Consider the following 24,285-nt stretch of genomic DNA (forward strand, 5'->3'; position numbering starts at 1 on the left):
ATTATATTAAAAAAAACATATGGAAGAATATTAAAGCTCCAAAGGCCAAGCACTGAAAAGTTAGCAAAAAGCCAGGCTTCAAGTTGCCCATTCTGCCATAGTGCTGTCAGCTTGTGTACACATTTTGACACTGTCTTTCATTACACGACTGTTCATTCTTTTCTCTACAGAAATTCTTCCCCAGATATTGTACATTTTCTCCTTCCCTCCGCCAGAAAGGTGCGGCACATTCTGTTTTTTACTGGAGCAGCATGAAAGCCTTGCTGCGAGGGCAGTATTATTTTCCTCAGTGGTGAATGTGGTGTTGAGCATCCCCATAGTAACGGAGCGCTTCAACCACGCATGTGTTTTCACAACACCCCTGTCGCCACCCTCCGTCACTCCACTTGGTCCCAGTCCCTTTGGCAGGCTGTTGCCTTCCACAGCTTCTCACGCCCCAGCCACTTAATTCCTCAAGTAATCTCTATCTCAGCCCCACCTAGAGAATAAGGTTTCCATACAAGTTATAACCCCAGCAAAAAGAAATTTAAAAGGTGGGGTTTAATGCTGATTTTCTTGGACCCCTCCTGCCTGAAGCTCCTCTCTGACTCCTGCAGACCCGCTTGAGAGGAGAAACACCAGCCCTGACAGCCAAAGCTTAGCAAAGTGTTTTAAAAAATGAATGCAAGGAATTGGAAGAGGTAATGTAACCTGGTAAATGTTTGTAGTTGCAGCAGCTCTGCCAATAGTTTTTGTAAAAGAAGACACCATCTTCTAGAGAGAGGAATTTGAACTGAGTTAAAAAAAAAAAAAAAAAAAAAAAAAAAAGCACATGGGGTTAAAATCACCCCCTGGAAGAGAAATAAGCCCTCACTTGCAAAGGCAACATTCAAGGTTAGAGCTGCTTCATTTTGCACCACTTTAAGGGCTAGTTCTCAGCAAAATGTGCCCACAAATGAAAAGTGATCTTATGGAACACAGGCACTTACAGTTGTAGTGAAGTGTTGTTTATCTGTGTTTTCTAATCCTTCCAAAAAGCAAAATATATTACATACTCTGAACTAATTCTTGCAATCTTTACAGATTTGAGGTTTTTAGAAATACCAGTAATATGAAATTGCACTGCAAGACTGATTATTTTTGTTGTTTTTAAAATGAAGCACCATGTTAAAAGTTCTTGTCTCTTCAGTAACTGGAAAAAATATTCTTGGAAATTTTTTCCCATTAACACACGTTTTGGCAGTCGAAGCAACACACTCCTGTATGTCGAGGAACAGCTTGTGTTGATGAGCTGGTCACTCACAAACACAAAATGAGATTCCTTTTACAAAGCCTATATTCCTTCCCATCTCCTTCTGCAAGTTCTCCCCAAGCCAAAAAATACAGTTGAATTACAGGACGCAATGTGGATATCCCAGACAAATCAGCTGCGGGTGCCTGCCTTGGGTCAAATACATGTCTTTTGCAGTACTTCTGAGCACGAATTACACCGGCCGTAAGAGGGAACCGGAAAGTAGTGTGGGGAATACTACGCTTATTTAAATCTCTAGCGTCTAAAACCTAGCAGTATGCTCTCAGTTAGCCACTGAAGGATGCCTCACAAACACTGACTCCCCGGCAGTTACTTTAAACCTTGGTCTGAAGAAAATCCTGGCACTGTCTCCACATCTCAGAGTTCACAGTCTAAGTGTGGATGCTCAGGACCTGAATGGTGGTCTGTGAGCCAAATGCTTGAGCTCCTTCAGTCACTGCTGTACCTTCAAAGCTCCTCTTTGCAGGACAGCTGAGCACCTCATAAACACTTACATGAACAACAGCGAAGCAGTTTCATTTTTGTGGACCAGGCAGTACCATGGCAGCACAGAGGAATTGGCCTTCCACTATGCAATATCAGCTCTGGTAGCAAACCCGTGTTAGGTGTGTGAGGCAAAACAGACTTTTTCTTTTAGCAAATAACTCATACAAGAACAACCCCTGCAGTGTCAGCTTCTAAAGATCTCACAGCAACCTGAAGCACTCAGTCTTCACAGGAACCCTCCACACCTCCTAGCATCAGAGACCAACGCAGATATTTTTTCCTGCTTGCAACTTTAAGACCAAGAGCAATGTCTCAAGTTAAAAAAATAAAAAAAATAACACTGACAAAAACACACTGACCAAAAAAAAAAAAAAAAAGGGCTTTTGTTTATTTCAGCTTTATCAAATCCCAGTGACATTTTAGAACATTTATTCAGCTGGTCTGGATAAAAAGTAGGATCTAAAATATTTTGAAGTATCATCAGATGTAAGACTCTCTCATAAAATACAAATTTGAAGGTCAATGACTCTGTGAGTGTAAATGGTAACCAATTAGTAATCTAGGGCAGGAGTCCAAGCATTGTGAAATCTATCTCCTGTGTCTATTAAGTAGCAAATTATGTACTGCGTAACCTCGTGGTTAAACCGTTACTCCTTTATGCATCTATTCTTTATTAGAATTCAGCAAATGCTTTAAAGGCCACACTAGTTTATTACAGAAACAACCTTGAATCAAGGAGCCTCTGCTTTTTTGCCAACACTTGTTACACTGTTCATGGTTTTAACACTTCCTAAAATGGGCAGTCCTCAGGTGAAGGATGTAAACCCTCCCTGTTATGGTTCCAGCCATCTCCTCAGGTTGTGAAGTACTAATCTGGGATTGAAGTAGAAGAAACCTTGTAATCTCACCACACAGCAGGTATGGATTTCCCGAGGTATTACTGCATGTCCATAACAGGCCAGAGAGAGAATCCCTCGTTTCCTAGCCCCAATCTGAGGGCTCCATTAGTGAAAGCTGGCTCTCTTTTTAAATGCCTGTTGACAGCATTTATCCAGAACTATATTTCTGACTGAGTAACTGCCTACTCATCACCATCAAGCTCCAAAGTGCAAGTTTTTCAGTTAATAACACAGAAGTTCCCTCACAATTAAGGTATTCAGTGATGGCTCAGAAGATACCATCAAACATCCCTGTCTCCTGCCTCCTGCTTGGAAGGTTTTGCAACACCACCATGCAGGTTCTTCATATTGAACATATACTGAGAATATTACCATTTTACACTACCTATGAGATTTCACAGAGAAAGAAGGTAGAGAGATTGATTTTCAAAACTTGGGGGGAACCCTAGCCCTGCAATCAGGTGCTCAGGTATGCAGTGTCTTATTTTAGGCACCTCTGAAATATCCCCTATATGGAACATAGTCAACTCTGTCTTTTGGAGCCAAATGTTCTTTGATGAGGCAGCTGCTTTGTTAAAAAAAAAAAAAAAAAAAAAAAAAAAAAAAAAAAGCCTGATTTTCTGCAGGTAGAACTGATATCAAGAGGAGGTCAGACAGTGGTGAGAAGGTTAAGAAAAGGGTCCCTTTTCTTTACACATTTTGTATGGCCTGAGGAATACAGTTCATAAAGAACAGATTTTCCCTGGTCTGTGATTCCATGAGAACTGTCTTTACAAAACATTGACCAGCGAGACTTCTGTGCCACAGCTCACTGCCTCCTCAGCCTTGCTTCAAGAACACGTACCAGGTCACATCGATCCTGTTTTCTAATAATACTGATTTTCTTATGCTTCTTTTCCACATTTTTTAAGATGGATCATTTTCCTAGTACAGATTATAATGTTGCCATATAAATAATTGTTCTGCCTTAGTGACAGTGGATGGAGGATTGAAGATCCTGTAGGCTTTTGGGAGTATCCAAGGGCTATGGAGAAATGACAAGAGTATATTTGCATGTCTGCTCCCCAGCCATCTTCCCATTTCCCTGCTTCCCACTACAGCTTTTATTGCACCGTGTAATTAAAAGTTGAAAGTGAGCTCTGGGCAGGCATCCGCTTCTGCATTAGAGCAGTGTAAGCAGCACTGTTCCAGTGCTCTTCAGCGTTCCTTGGACCTGCTTAGTTTACTCTATCAATGTAGTCAGCATAGCCTGGAGACAGCTATAGTTAATATATAATATTAATAACGGTAAGTACTTGCAAGTTACAGCCGTGTGACATAATATGTGCTTCTAGCGATACTGAGACATCTGGGTTAAAATGGTAAAGAGAGACAGGTTAGGAGAGAACTAAACATCCACCTAAACCTTTGCTAGCAGCGACTACCAAGGCATCTGTAAGTGCATAAATGTATGCAGATTTATATGTATATTTACATACACACAGACGTACATGAGTGTGTGTAAGCAATACAATGTCCTAGTAAAGCATATAGCAGCAGCAGAACCAGTCGTGCTCAGAAAGGAGATGCATGGCCACTGTTGAGGATGACTGCAGTTGCCGAGTATATAACAGAAACCACTGCTGTCATTAGTTGAACATTTGAAGAAAAAAAAAAAGAAAGGAAAACAAATGTGGCTTTTGTAACATTTTGGGGGTACTAGAACAATTAGGGAAAGGGACAGGGAAGTAAAAAGACTATTCTTTCTCTTTTTAATACAAAAGAATCCCAAGACCGACTTATGTGGCAAGTCAGGCAAAGCATTCAACCATCCCAAGGCTTTGATAAAATGCTTCAGTCATCGCTTGCATCAGCTGCCATTTGCGTGTCTTCTAGTCATAAAATTGGCAACATTCTTTAACATTTATAGCTTGCATGATGTAAACAGTCAGCTAGCCTTGCTGAGATAACTTTTGTAAGCTTACACCTATTTGTTACCCAAAATACACCTGGTCCAGGTCTGCCCCGAGTATTTGGCTGTAAGAGGAGCACTGTCAGACTGCACAGCAGAAGCATTAACAAGAATCCTAGATAATATTGCTTGTTGCTCCCCATGTCTGGACAACGTATCAGTCAAAACTACAAAACTACCACCACAAGCACAAGGACATTCCCACAACTGTTCACAGCACTCCTCCAACTCAGAGCCAAAAGTGCTGCTCTGCAAATTGCTGTTGGAAACGCTCATCTGCAAAGATCAGTTCTAAATAGTCTCAAAGACGTTATCATTTTAATTTCTTGGTGAATAGAAGAGTGTCAGTTAGACTAGTAAGGTCCTAAAAGCAGCCAAAAAAACCCAACCCAAAACCAACAAAAAATCCCCCCAATTCAGCAATTCACCAGTTTTCATTGTCCAGCACTTCTATCATGCTGGAGGGGGAAGAACGGAGAAACAATCACAGAGATCAGAACTATAATACCACCAGCTCCTTAATATCGTTCTCTTGTAATGGGTATTACTCAGGCAGCTGAGTAATGAGGTCAGTGCCTTCACAGGGATCCAGATTCAAACTTTCTCAAACCTCAGTCAGATGCAGTGGTCATGATCAGAATACCCTTTATATTGGGTAATAATTCACTTCTTTATTGCAGGAAATCTTTAACATCTGACAAATCTGCCATGGTAACATATCTCTGACCTTGTGAAATTCCAGAACAGAAATACAGGTAAGCTGTAAACTGCTGTTTCCACATGTAAGCTGATCTCTGACAAGCACCTTAACCCTCCTTCTTTCCATACAGTTAAGTTCCTTGATGATGATTCAAATCAGGTACAACACACAGCTTTGATTAACTTCATACCCAGAAACAAATGATGCTTTTAAGAACTCAGCTTGCATGTAGCCCTCTGCAACCTAACAGGAAAGTTATTTTTCATGTGCTGGATGACAAAGAGGATTTTTACCAGTAGCAGACTAATTTTTAATGATTTGGGGATCTTCATGGACTATTCAGTTGCCACAATCTACCATATTTCTGTTGGCAGCATGTTTTTTTGGCCAGATTAGGCAAATCTATGGTTGCAAGCACCCGTGCCACGATTTAGCAGATTAGTGCCTCTTATACTGGTTTCCAGTCAATTGTCAGTAAACACTGAAAGTTGTTGTGGTTAGTTGTTCAGACAAATACCTCAAAGCACACTTTAGAGTGTGGTACTACTATTTCCTCCTCAGATGAACAACAAACATTGGAATTTACAATCTTTTTCTCTTCTAGGGGGAGGTTTGGCCTCCTCCTTGTCACTCCAGCCTAGGAAACTGGAAAATGCTAAGAATCCGATTCAGAAAACCTGAACTTTTGTTCAAAAAAGCCACAAAATGTGCCCCAAGAGAGAAACATGCACTGAATAATGGAGATTCATGTGCACAGAGGGTAGTAATAATTTAGGAGCAGTCACTTTGAAGTATCTGGCTACAAAAAGAGTTATAGGACTTTATCCTCTAACTAAATGTAGAGATAACACCCCAAGTCTTGTGCTGATCCTGTTTAACACCTCTACCTTTCCACATGGCCACTCCACAGATCACTGCAGGAATTTCATGATACAGAAGACCCTGCTTGGACCCTGACCACAGCCTTCTTTCAAACGCATGATTTATAGTATTAAGGAGACGAGTGTATGTGCGGCAAACCCACCTTTACTTTGAAATGTTGCATTTTCCTTGAGTCTGTTTTGTCTCTGGAGGGCATGGAGTTTCCACTGGCCAGTATCAATCACTCTCAGGTTTTCCCTATGTTTATTCTAATGAAACTCTATTAACAGGGCTAAATTATATGAACTCAAATGTGTCTTTTGGCAGTACCTGCAAGAATAATTGCAGTCAGTAAGAATAGCAGACAGCATTATGAGCATGTTGTCTGAGCTGGCAATGTGTGCTTGTAGCCCAGAAAGCCAACTGTATCCTGGGCCGCATCAGAAGAGGTGTGACCAACAGATTGAGGGAGGCGATTATGCCTCTCTACTCTGCTCTTGGGAGACCTCACCTGGAATACTGCAGTTCACAGAATCACAGAATGACCTGAGTTGGAAGGGACCCACAAGGATCATTGAGTCCAACTCTTATCCCTGCATAGGACAACCCCAAAATTTACACCATGTGTCTGAGCGCATTGTCCAAATGTTTCTTGACTATTGTCAGGCTTGGCAGCACCACTACTTCCCTGGGGAGCCTGGAAGTTTTGGGTGCTGCTGCATGGAAAGGGTATAAAGCTACTGGAGTGTCCAGAGGAGGCCACAAGGTTGGTAAAGAATCTAGAGGATTCCCCAGGTTAGACGGAGGTTCCAGTGCTCAACCACCCACTGAGTGAAGAACCTCCTTCTAATATCCAACCTAAACCTCCCCTGGCACATCTTCCTGCCACTCCTTTGGATCCTACCATTGGTCACCAGAGAGAAGAGATCAGCGCCTGCTCCTCCTCCTTCCCTTGTGGGGAAGCAGTGAACTGCTGAGGTCCCCCCTCAGTCTCCTCTTCTCCAGGCTGATCAGACCAAATGACTTTAGCTGCTCCTCATACAACTTCCCCTCTAGATTCTTTACCAACCTTGTGGCCTCCCTCTGGACACTCCAGTAGCTTTATACCCTTTCCACGCAGCAGCACCCAAAACTGCACACAAAACTCAAGGTGGGGCTGCATCAGTGCAGGGATTCTCTCCAGCCTCTCCCCTCGCCCCAGTCTGTAGGTATACCCAGGGTTGATGGATCTCAGGTGGAAAACACAGCACTTCATCTTGTTAAACTTCACATGGTTGGCAATTGTCCAGCTCTCCAGTTTGTCCAGATCCCTCTGCAGGGCCTCAAGAGTGTCAACAGCTCACTCCAGTTTCATGTCATTAGCAAACTTGGTTAGTAAACCTTCGAGTCCTGTGTCCAGGTCATTTATGAAGATAATAAAGTGCACTCGTCCTTAGACGGATCCCTGTGGAACCCTGTTAGTGAGTGGTTGCCAGCCTGATGTAACCCCAATCACTGTGACCCTTTGAGCCAGATCCATCAGTCAGTTGTTCACTCACTGCATTATGCGTTTATCCAGTTGGATACTGGGCCTTTTGTTTAGGAGGATGCTGTGAGAGACAGTATCAAAGGCCTTGCTGAAGTCATGGATGCCCCATTCCTGGAAGTGTTCAAGGCCAGGTTAGATGAGGCTTTGAGCAACTCGGTCTTAGTAGAAGGTGTCCCTTTCCATGGCGGGGTGGTTGGAACTAGCTGATCTTTAAGGTCCTTTCTGACCCAAACCATTCTGTCGTTCTAGAATACAACAGTACAGGTATCATGTAAGTACCCATATAACAGCTGTAAGGAACTGGATTTGCTCTGCACATGGAATGGGAACTTTTCACCTGGTATCTCCAGACTTCTACAACCTAGGTAGTGTCCAACCTGAATCAGGTTGGCTAGTGAGCCTGCACTGGGATAAGCTTCTCACCCAAAGAGGTAAAGACTATGCCCAAACCCAGGAGAAACAAATAGAACAGAAACCACACACATAAAAAAAAATATAAATAAATACAACCAACCCTCCATAAAAAAAATAACAAACAAAATCCCACCACAAACCAAACCAAACCAAAAAAAACCTAAACAAAACTATGCTAGTGAACTGCACAGGAATCAAACTAACAGCATTGCAGTCCATTAACTCATGCTGAGCTTTCTCCAGGCATGCTCAGCTACACTTCTGCATCATTGCTGGCTGTCATCTCAGTCTCTGCTGCTGGGGAGCTGACTGGCCAGCAGGTCCTCTGGATGGAGTAGATCAAGAAACCAGCTAAGCAAACCTTCTGACTGTACAGATAGTGTGACTGACTTTCAAAGTTTGGCCATTCAGCCAGAAAGATTAGCGAAACCACAGTGAAAAAAGGATGGGGAGCACTCTCTCCAGACTCTTGATTATATTAAAGCTTAATAGGCACAAACACATATTGTGCCTTCAATTGGAGAATGAGCAATCTGTTGAGTATAGGCTTATTTGCATTCCCGAATTTTCATCTGGATAATAAAACCAGGAAAGAGGTTAAGACTGAAAGACTTCCATTTCCTTTCTTACATCAGTGTGTGATTCCTCAGGGATATGATTAGTTTTCTCATTGTTTATGCTCAGTTGTGAGCTCACTCACTGTTATAAATGGGTTGTCTGTATAATTGTTACCGATTACATGCGTATTGCTAAACGGCACAGACAGCCTATTTGTGCCAAATGTCGGTTTACACTTCGCTCTCTTTCCAAGACAGTGGGGAGATAAAAAGGCAATTGGATTGATGAGTGGGATGCCAAAATTTCTCTCCAGTTTCCATTATGCAGCTAAAAATTGCCTCACCATTCTTTGACAAATACTGGAACACATCCAGAAATCACACTTCATTTTTTCCGAGATGGTGATCAAATACCTCCCCAAATCTGAGCAAGAAGAACCAGGTCTTGTTTATCCTCCCTGTCAGATCTCCAATTCAGTCACTACAAATCGGAGCTTGATATGTTTTCCTGCACTATCAGTCTGGTGTTCGGTCTGCAATGAAGTTTTCCAAGCCTCTCCAGATTCCATTCTCTGTTTCTGATCCACTATGGATCTGAGGAACATTTGTTCCAAAAACACAAACTCACACAATGTCAAGCAAATACTCTGATCACACAACTGAACTACATTTCAGATTTCTTTTTTTCTTTTTCAACATCTTTATCATTTATGCTGGGAGAAAGTCTGAGAAAAGCAACTGAAAATATAAGAAATACCTTTTTATCTTTTTTTTTTTCTTTTTAACTTGGAGGTGGCTTTAGTTTATACCCTTCACAATGGGTACAAAATTTAAGAAAAAACACTGAAATTCCTGAAAGAACTTTAGCCTCAAAGGCATTTGTTTCAATGGAGCCAGAGTTTCTGTGTCAGCAAAGTATGTCAGAATGTATTCAGCTTCAAGTGTGTACTTAAATTGCATAGACTTCAAGGGAACTTAAATATGCGCTTAATTTTGAGCATATGCTTAAGTGCTTTTGGTGAATAGTATTGAACCACAGCATTCACCTATTTATAAAGGAGAGAATGCTTTACAAAGCAACATTTATTTCTGGGGGCACGGTGTGTGTCTTTTAAATCCTCCTTTGATGTTTCTTGGTCTACTTTGTTTCTAAAAGCTCACCAGAAATCAAAAAGGATTAGTAGGTCATGATCTTGCAAGCTACCTGGTATAGATCAGCCCAGGAAAGGACAAAAATGGAGTTTAGCTGGCAAAGAAAAAATGTTTGCCCGGAGCAGTTTGCAGGATCCAGTTTTCCGAGGCACAAAATAGTTAAAATCAGTTTGCTATTTTATTTGCTATTTATGATCATTATCATACTAAGGGATACTTTAAATAAGAAAAGTGAAAAGCAGAATAGGATCTTTAGCAGATTATGACAACTGAAGATGACTACTAACCCCTTCATCCACGCCAGGGATACCTCATACAACATAAGCAGTTTTGTCCAATCCTCCTTAAAACTCATGAATGAATGTATGATTACTGCATTTTGTTTTTAAATGGGGACTTGAATTAATATTTTTATTAAAATATTGATTGAAAGTATGATATTAGAGAGTAAAAGTGAAGAAAGTCTTGGAAGTGAAATTAAACAAACATCTGGAGTCCCATATCCTCCAGAATTCAGTGCTCTAAATAAGGTATCTGAGCAAGCACAAGCTCTTGGCCTCAAATCTATATTCTTCTCAGAGGCTCATCCACTAGGATAAGGAACGCTGTGCAGCGTTTAAATACAAAACAAACCTGAAATTGGTACCTTCTGAGGTTTGGTTCCGACCAGCCTTTGAAACAGGATTGCTTTCAGTCAATTGGTTGTTTCAGCACTTGACATCACCCCCACATAAAACAAGGCAAACAGCCAATTATCTAACTGGAAGTTTTCCAGTTCAAAAGCCCTGGCCATGCCAAAATGAACGAAGATGAAGTGGTGGAGAAAAAAAAAAGTTTAAATTGGCTGAACAGTCAGCTCTCTATGGGGAGCTGAAAATAGAAATCAGTTCACGGAACTTGGGAGCTTCACTATCTTCTATTTGGGGAAGATCAAACTTCAGCATTTGCAAGTTAAACAGGGATCCCCAAGGCTTCCAGAGAGCACTTTATAAAAAGAGGTTTTATACAGGACCAGTGTATTTTGCAAATAAAACTGTAGCACATTAAATTCTAATCACATTCTATTCATAGCATCTGAAATCAGAGTATAAATTTGCTTCCTACGGATAATTATCTGGACTGGAGTTTTAATCTCATATGTACACCATTACCCCTATGCAAACATGGATAAATTTTGCCTTTTTCTTTTCAGTAACATTCAGCTATTTTGACATTCCAAGTGGTTATGAGTTGGTCTTAAGTGGAGACAGACTAAAGAAATCAGATGATATGTTAAGCAGTAGTACTTGAACTGTGAAAGAAGAGAATGCAACATCGTTGAATAAACCCTTTACTTGGGAAATAACACTCAAATTCCAGAAGGAAAAGTAGTTAACCACATCATCTTTGTAAACATATTTTCTACAAAAGTCAATATTGCCTTAAACACATCCGTCAGGCCCCCTATACACCCTTAAAACTACATCAGAAATGAAGGCAAGTATCCTAAATAGGAAAAATCCTCCTGCAGAAAATTTCCCATTATTATAAATTTGCTAAGATTCAGCAATTTAGTCTTGTTTCAACGACAAAACATATACAGGAAAGTACAGTTCTAGTTAGATATACCAAAATTTACTTCGAAAGGGTCAAAGACAACAAGTTATGGGTATTCTGTTTTGATTTGTTTGTTACAGTTGTTGGGCCAGCTCGGAGCAGCAATCCGAGCGAGGCACAGCTTACACAGCAACAAGGCTTGGTCTTGCTCTTCCCAGCAACACCTAAATCTTTGATCTTAGATCACCACATGAAATAGGAACGCCTTCTAAACAGTACTCTGTACTACAACTTCTATAAAAAGGTCACAATCATCATGAAACAAAGTTTACAAACCTTCCTTTGTGAATAAACAACCATACTCCTACCAAAAAATAAGTGTAAAAAGGAAAAATACTATATTGACTTATTTAAATTGCTATCATAATCTAAAAGTGAAAGAATAGCCATATTACTCCCATATTTTTCATTATAAAACTATTATAAAATTTTGGCTGAATTTGCCAGTGTTTACTCCAACAAGCAAATTAGCTCTGCATTTAAAAGAAGCCACCTGATCCACAAAGTCCTTTCATTCCAGTGAAACCTAAACAGTGCTTTATGGAACAGGGTTTTTGGTAAACATGCCTAATGATGCAGAGAGACAGCACCAATTTTCAAATCTCTCAGAAGAGCACATTTTATGTAATTTTTTTAGTGACATTGTACATGCCCTTAAGAACTTTTCTTTTAAAAGAAAAAGTTATTCTGGTTAAAAAGAAGCCTTATAAGTTTTCATAACTTTTATGAATTCTCAAAAGAATGATGTATTTGGAGAGGAGATTATGAACTCATCGCGTGTTCTGGCGCTCGTGGCAGTGTTAATAAGGGAAAACTCCTTCACATTGCTGTTAGTGAAAAAGACAACTTGACCCCACCAAGTTTCACAACCACAAAAGAAAAGAAGTTGCATGAGCCTAACAGCACTTTAAATATGTTTTAAAACACCAGTAACCTAAAATACAGCCAGGCACAAGGTACCTGCTGCTATCCACCCCATCATGAGACTGACCCTAGTGAGGCACCGAACTTAGAAACTATTTCTAGCTGCAGAGCTGTTACTGAAATGACTAGTTACAACAGCTCTGAGCAGGCAGATCACTTCACCACTGTGGATCTGTGTAAGATCACAGCCTGAACACATTTCTTCTTTTCATCTGGCCTCAGCTTCAGGAAAAAACATGCTTCACCCCACCCCAACCCACTCTTCACGTCAACGGACATTAAGCATATGTTGCCTCACTTTTGGAAAGCACTGCATTACTTAACTTCATTACTGGTTGTTGAATTGCTTTCAAACAGCTCACACCTTGCAAAAAGCTTTTAAGTGTATTAATATTCCACATACTTAAACTCTACCATATGTGAATTGTGTGCATCAGTAGTGGGACATTACCTAGGGAAGATCAGACACAGACGGTGGCTCGCCTGCACACCTCTCTGACTAAGTGTGTTTCCATCCCTCCAGTCCCCAGAGCCCATGTCTTCCTTGCAGAAGTATCTGCTCTCTCTATGTTGCTTAATTCTCCAGAATTATCTCTGACCTTTCTGCTCAGTCTGGTGGAACATGGGCCATACTGATGGCAAAGGCACCCCTGAATCTTCACCCACAGCTGCTGCAGCACTTCAAAGGCAGCTACCACTGCCAAGGATTTAGACTGCAGCTGGAATCCAAAGGCTCAAGGTGGGGTCCCCAGGCTGAGTAAAAAGAGCAAAGCTAATTTGTAAGGATTAAAATCTGGACAGGTAATGGATCTAAACAAGGCAGGAAGGGTATGGAAAGGCAGGGAGAGTGGAAGTCAGTATACAATACAGAAAATCTGAGGAGGTTAAGAGGGGCAACAAAAGGAGGGGCTGAGGGCACAAAAGACAGGATTCCTGGTTAGCATAAATAACATATGTGTATGTTAGGGAGGAAGAATGAGAGCAGCTTGGAAATGTAAACAAAAATATCTTCAGAAAGGGCACGGCTTTAACACAGCAAATGGTGAAAAGATCAATAGGAACAAAGCACAAAAGGAGGTACAAGCCAAAGATGACTATAAAAAACAGGCATTGAGAATAAAAGATAGTGATGAGATAGAGACATAGAATCCATCCATAGAATAGCTTGGAGCGGGACATGTTTCACAGCCATCATACTGCAGGATTACCCCAAATGTAAAAACAAAATTTATTATTCAGAGCAATAATGGGCTTTACCTATAACAGTATGAAAAAGCATTCTCTTCTGAAAAGACTACAGAAGGTTTTAAGAGAAAAGCAGCGTTTGTTTTTTAAGACCATGCTACATCTTATTGGGAATTAGGACTTTAAAGTTGACTCGTGCACTAGAGAGAGATGGCCCTAAGCTGTCTGGCTGAGCCAGGCTTATCTCCTCAGGGAGGAGGCACTTCTCAGGAATTGTGAATGTATGGGTAGAGGTCAGCACACAAACACACCAAAAAATGAGGTTCAAAAAATTTACCACATATTTGGAGGGCAGAAGACTTGTAAACTTAGCAGTTACTTCAGAAAAACTGTTTGAACAGAAGTTCTCCTCTTCTGATGGCAGTGGAAGATTGTTCACCTCTTTGCTGCATTTAACTAAAAGGTAGAGATACACGGTGGGACATGAGCTCTATGAGACAGGAGCAAGAACATGAACTGTAAACATAGAATAAATTATTTACTGCAAATTCACATCAGCCTTATTGTAGAATAATTTCTCAATATCTCTGCTTGTTTCTTAGAATTTCCCATGTTTGAATGATAAAATATTACAACACTGTTATTACCAGGCTGTTATAAAACTGTGTCAAACGCCATACTCAATGGTTTAAAAGTGAATTTAGCTTTTCAATGAATTTGGAATACACCAAAATAAAAACAAATAATGCATTTTCACCATCTGTAATCTTTTTCTTTAAACCTAGTTAAAATAGTTTAACTCTTTTATTAAACTATTAATACTTTAATAGTTCCAAATTTTAAGCACTTGCTGGAACAGCTTAATAGGAACATTCATTAGGAGTACCTTACCATTTTCACTTGTGATACGTAAGCTTCCTTCACTCAGCCTCATTAATTTGCTAAATCTCCAAGTGTTTTTTTGTACTTTATAAAATCACATTCTAAATTTAAAACAAGAAAAGTTTTCTAGTGTGGAATCAAGTTGGATCAACTCTTTTCTCTCCTTAGCCCTGTACTCAGACGTGCCAGCAGAGAACTGCATGTCTAAAGAGACTGCTATAAAAGGAACAGGGGAGAAGTGTGATGATCACAGAGCAGACAGCTTTTTATTTCTCTTTAATCTGAATTAGAAAGAGAAGAGTACCAGGCCAAAAGTCATTCAGTTAGTTATTAAAAATGACTGATCCTAATTGATCTATCAACAGTTTGTAATGCATGCTGAATATTTCACTCAGTATTTACAGCCCAAACTGTTGACTGAGATTCATCCATATTTGTGAAGACATAAGAAAGTATCTACTACTGCAAGAAGTAATGCTGATGTAGTAATAAAAATACACAGCACAGAAACCCCTGCATTTTTCAGAGCATCCATGGAGATAACTTGAGACTTCAGAAAAGTATGTATTTTAATATTACAGCTTTATTTCAAGCACTGTTTCTTACTGGATACAATTTATACATTTTGCACTATGTATATATATTAATAGAATACTTCCCAAATTATCCCTAGATAAAATATATTATGTGCTTAAAATTATTACAGCAACAGCTTTTCCAAATTACATTTCATTGAGTGTTAGTTCAGATCACAGGTGAAAGAGGAAAAAAAATTTAAAAATACTTTGGCAAAATACCCTTCTATGGTGATTTCTTGGAAAGTATTTTGAATGCAAGACTTCACCCATTTTTATCAGTCAAGACAGGAGGAAATATATAAACACATACTGCTTTATTTAAAGTTAATTAAAATAACCAAGATCTTAATTTTTCAAAGTGTGTGGTCTCCTGTTGGAATGTCATCTAGTCAAAAAGCTGCCTGCTGCTTCTCAACATACAATGGTGCAAGACGTTTTTGAAACCTCTAATTGTATTGTTGCGATTGTCACTGTTAAACAAAGTTCCTTGTAACCCCAGAGCCTGTGCCAAGGTAGGAGGAGCGCCAAAGGTATCAAAACGGAGAAGAACAGCGTGGTCACTGAACTGCACACATTGAGCTTCTAGGAGGGTTAACGGTTCTTGTCACCGGCTCCTGACTGTAGTTGACAATATCTGCCTTCACCACCCTCTGCCACAAAAGAAAACACAGTAACAATCAGAAACTATAATCTTCATGCTGGCAAAGCATTCGACAGATATTTTACTGAGAAATATAAGGCAAAACTTTTAGAGCATTTTTATTACCTTACAGAAAGTCTGATCAGGTTCTAATTCTCATTCTAAATACCAGTTTATCCATACTAAGCAGAAGGAAGTGCCTTGGTAGGTTTTCACAACACTACAAATGGAATGTGACTTTTTTGCGAAAGCAATCAATACAGTTTTACTTCCACAAATTTTTTTTGTAGTGAAGTAATAAAACAATATGTGTTTACAAAGACTAGGTTATGAATTCTTTAAGAATAACTGCTTGTAATTGAAAATTGTAGAGAAGTCTGTCTTTTGTTCTTTACTCCAAGCACTGCACAGGAGAATATGGACAGAATTCAAAAGCAGAATGTCAAACACAACACTATTTCGAAAAAGCTTTGACAAGCAGGCTGACTAAAGACTAAATTAACATAAAAAGAATCTCCTCATATCATAAATATTTCCTAATACAGACATAATTTTTTAATATATAGCACTGAAGGGCCTTCCTAATACATTAACATGAAGTATTTCAGAGTTTCTATGAACTATTTGGTCATTAGAAGCACTAAAGTAATTGTACACAGAGTTCCAAATTAATATGTTAAGTATTACAAGTACTTACAGATACAACATATATTTTTCCAATAGAACTTGCTGTAACAGTTGTTACTTCATGTAAAAGCAATGCAGTTTGAAAAAAAAACCAAGTTTTCCATCAATACCTGAACTACTGCATTGAACAGACTTTGCTCTGGCAGTTGGAAGTGTTGTGGCGTTCGTTATCTTCTTCAGGATATTTCACTAGTTCTGCCCTGACAACATGCTGTTAATCATGTATCAACATAATGGATAGAGGGCAAGCAAAGGAAAGTAAAAAGAAAAGAGAAGGAAAAAAATGGAGAGATTGATCAGTAGTCGAAAAGAATGAATGAATGACAAAAGACTGCAGAAGCAAAATGAAAGTGAATTTCTTCTCTGTAGAGCAACATGTCTAACTGAAAGCATCATTATCAGCATCAGGGCTGCTTCTCAAGCTTCTTCAAGGACTTTCCCTTTCAAAGCACCAAAGTGAATATACATACATGCAATCAATTAGTGCAAACTAAAGCAAGAGAAGGGACAGAATAAAAGGAAGGCAATTCAGCGAAACAAAGATGACAATGGCCTATTCCTTAAACCTTGAATACTTACATATCATATTAGTCAGCTTCCTATCAAAAACTGTAACAAGATGCACACATCTTTTTCCATATTTTCCATGCATATTTTCCATTACCTATCACATTATAACTAAATACATAATCAAAACCAGTCACCTAAACCAGCAACCTCAAATCTAAGTGCTGCTAAGCTCTGATTTTTCTTCACTTCATATAAAAATAAAAGGTTCTCATTTTTCCCCTTAATGACGAACGAAATTGAAAAGTTTTCTCACTATTAATACAATGTTCAGGCAAAGGGAGAAAAATTCATAGAACGATTTCAATAAAGAAGTAACAGAGAAAGTCAGCTGGCTATGAAAGATATCCTAAACCAGTTTAATAATTTTCTTAAATACTTCAACTTTTACCCAACATATTTTCAAGGTTAAAATGAATGGATAAATGAATAAATACTATTTTTTAAAGGAAATATATAAGTGGATTATATGAATATATAAACAATTTATGCTAAAGATTACCTCTGTAAATAAAACATACACGTCAAACAAGCAACAGTTTTTGAATTGCCTGGGAAGGGATCTGGATTTATTAGCTGCTGAGCTGATTCACTGTTCTTGAATTTAATTGATCACATTCATATTATCTTATCTAGTGGACAACAGTGTTGATTTACTGGACTCCTGGCCTGATGTTATCAAGGGAAAGGCTGCCAAATCCCATGTAAGGCAGTAGCAGGAGTTTTAGCATTAAACAGTGTTATCTGAGCTCACAAGACCTAGTTTCTTCATACCAATCTTTTGACTAGAGCTGAGGGAAAGGAAAAAAAAATCTTGCAATCAGTAGGCAATTAGTTGTTCCTCAAAACTTCGCTCTAAATCCCATCCTGTAAACACAGGCAGGTTAGTGACCTATGCCTAGGCAGGTTGTAGCAAGAAGCTGACTATCATAAATGACTTGGATTTTCTAAAGGAATTTCATCTACACGAGAGTAAAAAAAAAAAAAAAAATACCACTGCAACATTTCTTTCATTAACTTAATGGAATTAAATACTTCGGCTTCGTTGTATCAGTTCCTTTGTCAGGCATATCACCACCATGGTTCAAACCACTCTTAATAAGGGAAACAACCTTTCTTGGTGCAGGTGCTTTAAATTCCAGATCTGACTTATCTGCCAAACTTTTTATTGTACCAAGCTGGCACACACTCTAGTGTGCTCTACTGGCATGTAGTAAAAGAGAAAACTACACATCACTTACAAAAATGCTAGCTCTTGCCAATGCCAATGAACAAAGCCATAGCCTATGCATTTTTACACTACAGTTGAAAGTAAAAAATATAGAAAGAAAAACATTTGATTAGTAAAGGAGCTATTTCCTCAAATTTCATCAGACCCTTGCAATTTAAAAGGGAAAGTATTTTGAGGACTGAAAATAAGTCAGAATCTGCAATTTTCTTACTTTGGAAATGTGCCACTTGAAAAACACGCTCTACTTTCCAGTCATGCATAAAAAGTAATCTAGTTCTTTGTTTCACCACAGTTTTGAGCAAATAAAGGTTTGATTTACAGTCATCTCAGCATGTTAAAAGACAAGGATTAGTAGCTCTAGCTGAGATAGTTTAAAAACTTACCACCCCAAAATGTCTGTCCTATTCCTCTGCTGGAGGTCACTGCTGCCAAAGGACAGCTGGTGGAATGTAATGTGTACTTGCATCTCATCCGCTTCAGCACAAAGTCTGGCAGCTTCACTTCAAAACAATTTCCAGCAGCAGTTTAAGTTAAGCTGCTCAACTTCACCCTGATGTGGCCAACGCACACAATCACCTTCCATTTTCTGACTCTGCTGTGAGAGTGATAAATTCCAGCAAGAGGGCAGTAACAAATAGCTTAGATTGTATTGATATCAAGCTGCTGTGCCGTTTCCTAAAACAATGCATGGTAAATAATCAAATTTCTAAGGCTTGTTCTCACAATTAATTAACAGAAGCTGTGCTGTTAATTTGAAGGGGACCAGGAACCCCATCGACTTTTCACAAGAGCTTCTGCAGTTTTGCCAATCAAAGCTCAAAAGCCATGAGTCAAGCCCCACAAATTCATACAAGCTACAATAATGTGTTTGGGATTCCCAAAACTTATTTCTAATCACCTGTGTGTCACTTCTAAGATACTCCTAGTGATTGCAACAATTACAACCAATTTAAAAAAAAAAAAAATAAGAAATAAGATCTTCAGGCACAAAACCAAAATGTGCTATAAATAATTTTTAAAGCTTACTCTCAGTACAAGGCACTTGGTAATAATGAAGAAATACATAATAAAATTTAGTTCACATACAACATTTCACTGTTGGCATTTAACACAAACTCAGTATTATACCTTGTCACCACCTCGACTAAAAGAAGACATCTGATGTTCTCTGACAAACACATTGAAGCAACAACTTTATCTTTTTTTCAAAACAAGGAAACCTCACATTACACAAAACATGGAAAATTCAAATACATAATCTAGTGTGTAAACAGTACACATTTGTAAATAATAAAATGTATTTTCCTCTTCATTTAAAAATTAAACCTAAGTCAACACCTGCATATTTTCTGATTTAAGGGTGAGTCACACTTACTATTGTATTTTTTTTGTTTGTTTATAGCATTTATCTAGCATCCACCCATCCACCTATTCATTTTTATAGTCCAATAGCTAGAGTATTAAATGCCTACAAATTTTAAGGAATACATTCACATTACTGTTCCACAATTTTAGGAAATTCTGTGCCCATTTTGCAGATGGGGGGGGGGGGAAACCACATCACTCTAAGGAACCTGTACCTGTCACACAAAAAGTCTGTGGTAAACCATAACCTAGTAAGGGCAACACCTCCTTCCAGCCAAGAGACCAGCTCTGTATGCTCAGGAAATAGCATCAACTTCACGTTGACGTTACTTCAGTCTTTTCTACTACGGACAAGGACGTTTATTGAGAGAAATTTATTAATGTTCATCACCCTGATGATATGAAGGTTAAAGTTTTCCTTCTCCAATTTGATGTAAAGGCTTTACCTTTTCTATCTTAACAAGTGACCAAGATATTTGGTTCCATAGCACAATGAACCTTAAGACACAGCTAACAGAGAGAGGCTCTGATACAATTCACATTGGTTTCTCACTGACCTAAATTTGGACAATTCCTACAGCCCACTCAAAACAGCACTCTGAAAGCAAGCAAACATTTTACTGGTAACAAAGTGCTTGTTCAGAATAGATTGAAACTATGCTTGATTAGCAGGACCTTGCAAAATCAGGAAGCTGCTTTCCATCTCTCTCTTCAGCTACATACGTAGCTTAGCACAACACTGCAACTCTACTGTACTTGAACAGCAATGATGAAGTTTCTTTTCTGTCCAACTCTATTTATTGGCTTTTTTTCTACTTTTGTTGTTGTTCTTGATTTTGGAGTATTTTAACTTTTTTTTTAATCACTATAGATGAATTCCCATTAATAATAATGTGTGGGCCATAATGAGTATTTGATTTATGCATATGAACTCTTTATAGGCTATTGCTACTGCAATTTGCATAGTATAGACTTTGTCTAATCCACATATTGCATATTCCATTGACCTGCTCAACAAAATTGAAAATTGTAATTACAATACTGGGGTAGAAAGAAACCTACTTAAAGCTGATACCAATTTGACACAGAAAGTTATGTACTCTTGATTCGGGGCTATATAGAGGTTCTTACTTTAAAAGCAACCTAAAAATAGACACTTTCTATAGAAAACTACAATTTTCTCTATCACTCCATATCTCATGTTCTCTTATAATTTCAGGTATTTGCACACCTATCTAAAAGCTTACACCCATGTTACCAGAACACAACACCAAACAACACAGAGAGGTCTAAGATTGATTTTCCAGTGCTAACTGCACAGCCAAAGAAAAATTAAAAACTCTTTATGTGCTGAATTATATATATGCAAATAATCCTAGAACTCAGAACATTAAGTGAATGATGCCTTAGTAATAAAGGATCATTGAAAATATACTATATTTCTCTACCTATAAATTACAGCTTTTCGAAGCTCCTTAGCTTTGCTTTTCAGGTATGCACCAAAAGTGTATTTTACCATTTTAATGTTTGCAATACAGTTTTCTAGTTAACCACTTCAATACAGATTGTAAACACTGCTGTGGCAAAACACTTTTGGAAATTACATATTTATTGTACATTTCAAAAAGCAGGAGACCATGCTGTACATAAGAAATATTCTTTTAAATAAACCTGTTGACTTATTTTATGGTACTTGTTTAACGTTGGTAGCAACTAGCAGTTCCAGGATATTACACAACTAGTACAGCTACCTGTTGGTTCAAAACATAAATTTAAAATAAGCATACTGTAATCTCAGACATCATTACATAGTGAGAGTTGCCTCAGTAGTATAATCTTTGTTTTCAAGGTTTCTGAAACTGGTGTTGTATAAAAGCTTTTTGGTTTAAACCTATGCACACAGTCTTCCTGGCAGGAAAATTATTTTTAGAAGCAGAAACCAGAAAGAAGGAGGTGGAAAGGGAAAAGGGGCTATATTAGAAAACCTCTTGCTTGACTGCTTATTTGAACAATTAAAACATCTTTGTTCTCCTAACTTTCCTTGATAACAACAAAGTGACTTGCATCTCTGGTAGATAAAAGTACCCACATTTTAGTTAACGTAGTTACAGTTCAAATTTTTAAAAATAGTGAAAATATCTTTCCCCCACTAATTTGTAACACCATAAAACAATGTTCTCATTAGAGCTGGTTTGCATAGATCAAATACTGAACAGCATGAACTGCAACAAAGCTCTGCTACAGCTCAGAGCAGGACGTGCACCACAGGTTTGCTATGCATTCACAGTGAAATCATTATATTCACATCCTTAACTCACTGCTAACCAACACAAAGAGCATGGAGGACAACCTTTTTGGTGACCTTCCCACCTACGTTTGGAAATCTTGTCCTCTCTCAGGCATTTCTTACTGCAGAAGAAACAGCAGAAAATCCCCAACATTCATAACACAAAGAACAAAACCTAAAATGCAAGGACAGATACTATGCAGCTCCTTTAGTGGGAGATTATTTGGGACTGGTATAGTGAGAAAAATAATTGCAGATGCCAAGGAGCCGTAACAGCTACCCAAATCCATGATTCCACAGGCCTGACTGCAGTTGCGAATGGGTATACTAAACCAGAATAAAATCTATTTCTCATCTGCACGTCAGAATAAAATGGGAAATAGAGAATACAAACTCAATGTTTCTTCCCCAAGGCAGACAGAGACTACCAAAGAAATTATTCTTGTCCTTTATTATCCGTGCACACAATAAAAACTAAAATGTGATATTAACCAAATGCAGGATTTGACTTGGTTAATTCCTGACTCTGTGACTGACAAATAATATTTTTTCCTGTACAAGAAGATTGATTTAGAACACTTCCACTCACAGAACCTTACACCTTCTATCACTTAAATTTGTAGTGTTCTAAAATTATAATTTTATAAATACATAGCCACTTAAAAAAGAAAACTTATCATAAAAACCTGCATTTGACATCCATGTACAGTAATTAACGAATGAGTGTCTTAATTTGAGGTTTTAATTTATAAAACAATTTTAAGTACTAGTTTTAAATAAACAACTCTCAAATTCAAGCATTTTCTTCATTTTTGAACATATATTTTCTTCTTTCAGCAAGCTTATCATGACAGATAAACAAAGAATTGCTATGTTAAGAAAAGCTGTTATGAAAGTAAATAATGGTCTTCAGAACAACAGATGCAGTTTGCTTTAAAGACAGTTATTAATTTGCTGTGATATTGTTGTTTTAATACTATGTTAAAATGTTTAGAAAAAAGAACAGGTATTTGTGGAAAATCACCTGTGATTGTTCCAATTCTGCTTTGTTTAATTTGATGCCAAGTATATCAGCGGCAATTCTCTGAAAACACAGGAAGACCTATGGAAAAAAAAATTGCATTTAAATGATTAAATACCAGGCATCCTTGAGGCTCCTTCAAGCATATCAAACCATTCTTGTACTGTAAACAACGAGGTAGTACAAAATCATGATCTGCATAAAACATCTGAAAATAATCTCCTTTAGTACATTCGTTTAAAACAAAATGGAGAAAATAACAACAGTATGCTAGATTGTTAAGCAACACTTCTACACTGCTCCAGAGACCTAAGTTTAAACAAGATTTACACAATCCACCTCTCAAACACTACTCACAGTGCTATACATATATGACTATAAGGTATTCAACTAACGTTTAGCTGAAAATACATTATCAGGTGTATTGCGCAACAGAGATGTAGGTTTCTGAAACGGAGAACAACAGAACTGTGCATCAACATCACCAAAACTGCTACTGCACATGTTTAAAAAACATTAGCAATATGAAAGCCATGCAATGATACAATTTGTTCTGAAGAGTCTTGCAAAACATTGTGCGTTTGGCAAAAACATCTTCTCTGAAGAGATCTAGGAAATAAGCAAGATGGTGTACAGCATTCAGCCACGTAGCCAGGAGTTCGACTTTGGACATGGGTTTGAGAGCTAACGTGTGGTGGCAATAATTATCTTAAATTAACTCCTTTATTTCATCTCAGTCCATTTCCACCAATCTTACCGTTTATGGCAGCTGCATTTTAAATGAGACCTGAAGAACACAACAGATGTTAATGAGGAGCAGCTTACGCTTGCCCTGTTGCTGAACACTGTATTGTCAAGCTATACGTTCTATTATATATATACGGTTATTTGACTGAGCTCACCACCTAAACTACTAACAAACATTGTTTCATCATGCAGTTGTCACCCCAAAAAGTAAAGCCTTTGTAAGTGCTTCTAGTCATTTTCAATGAAAATTCATAAAAATACCATTTACATTATCTCTTCTTCAGGTGAGAAAGGCCAAGGCGCAGCTGGAGCTGAACTTGGCAAGGGAAGTGAAGAACAACAAGAAGGGCTTCTATACGTACATCAATCAGAAGAGGAAGGTTAAAAAGAACATACCCAAACTGATAGTTGGGAACGGTGACCTCGTATCAACAGACGAGGAGAAGGCTGAGGTATTTAACAAGTTTTGCCTCTGTCTTCACTGACAACCACTCTCCTTACACCTCCTGTGTCACGGGACAACAAGATGGTGACCAGGGGGGTAAACCCCCTCCCACTGTAGAGGAGGATCAGGTTCTTGACCACCTGAGGAACCTAAACATATATAAGTCTATGGGACCTGATGAGAAGCATCCCAGAGTCCTGAGGGAACTGCCTGATGTGGTTGCCAAACCACTCTCCATGATATTTGAAAAGTCATGGCAATCAGAAGAAGTCCCTGGTGACTGGAAGAAGG

General features: G+C 38.4%; 1 protein-coding gene across 1 annotated transcript in view; it reads right to left on the minus strand.

Annotated features, from left to right (window-relative positions):
* Positions 1–10,960: 10,960 nt before the first annotated feature.
* RAB28 (RAB28, member RAS oncogene family) overlaps positions 10,961–24,285 on the minus strand; it is a 70,479-nt gene continuing 57,154 nt past the window's right edge. Inside the window, 2 exon segments of the mRNA XM_009561608.2 lie at positions 10,961–15,654; positions 22,806–22,883. Coding sequence (XP_009559903.2) covers positions 15,562–15,654; positions 22,806–22,883 — 171 coding nt within the window. The 3' untranslated portion in view covers positions 10,961–15,561.

The sequence above is a fragment of the Cuculus canorus genome, chromosome 4, assembly GCF_017976375.1.
Source record: "Cuculus canorus isolate bCucCan1 chromosome 4, bCucCan1.pri, whole genome shotgun sequence".
NCBI classification, from domain to species: Eukaryota; Metazoa; Chordata; class Aves; order Cuculiformes; family Cuculidae; genus Cuculus; species Cuculus canorus.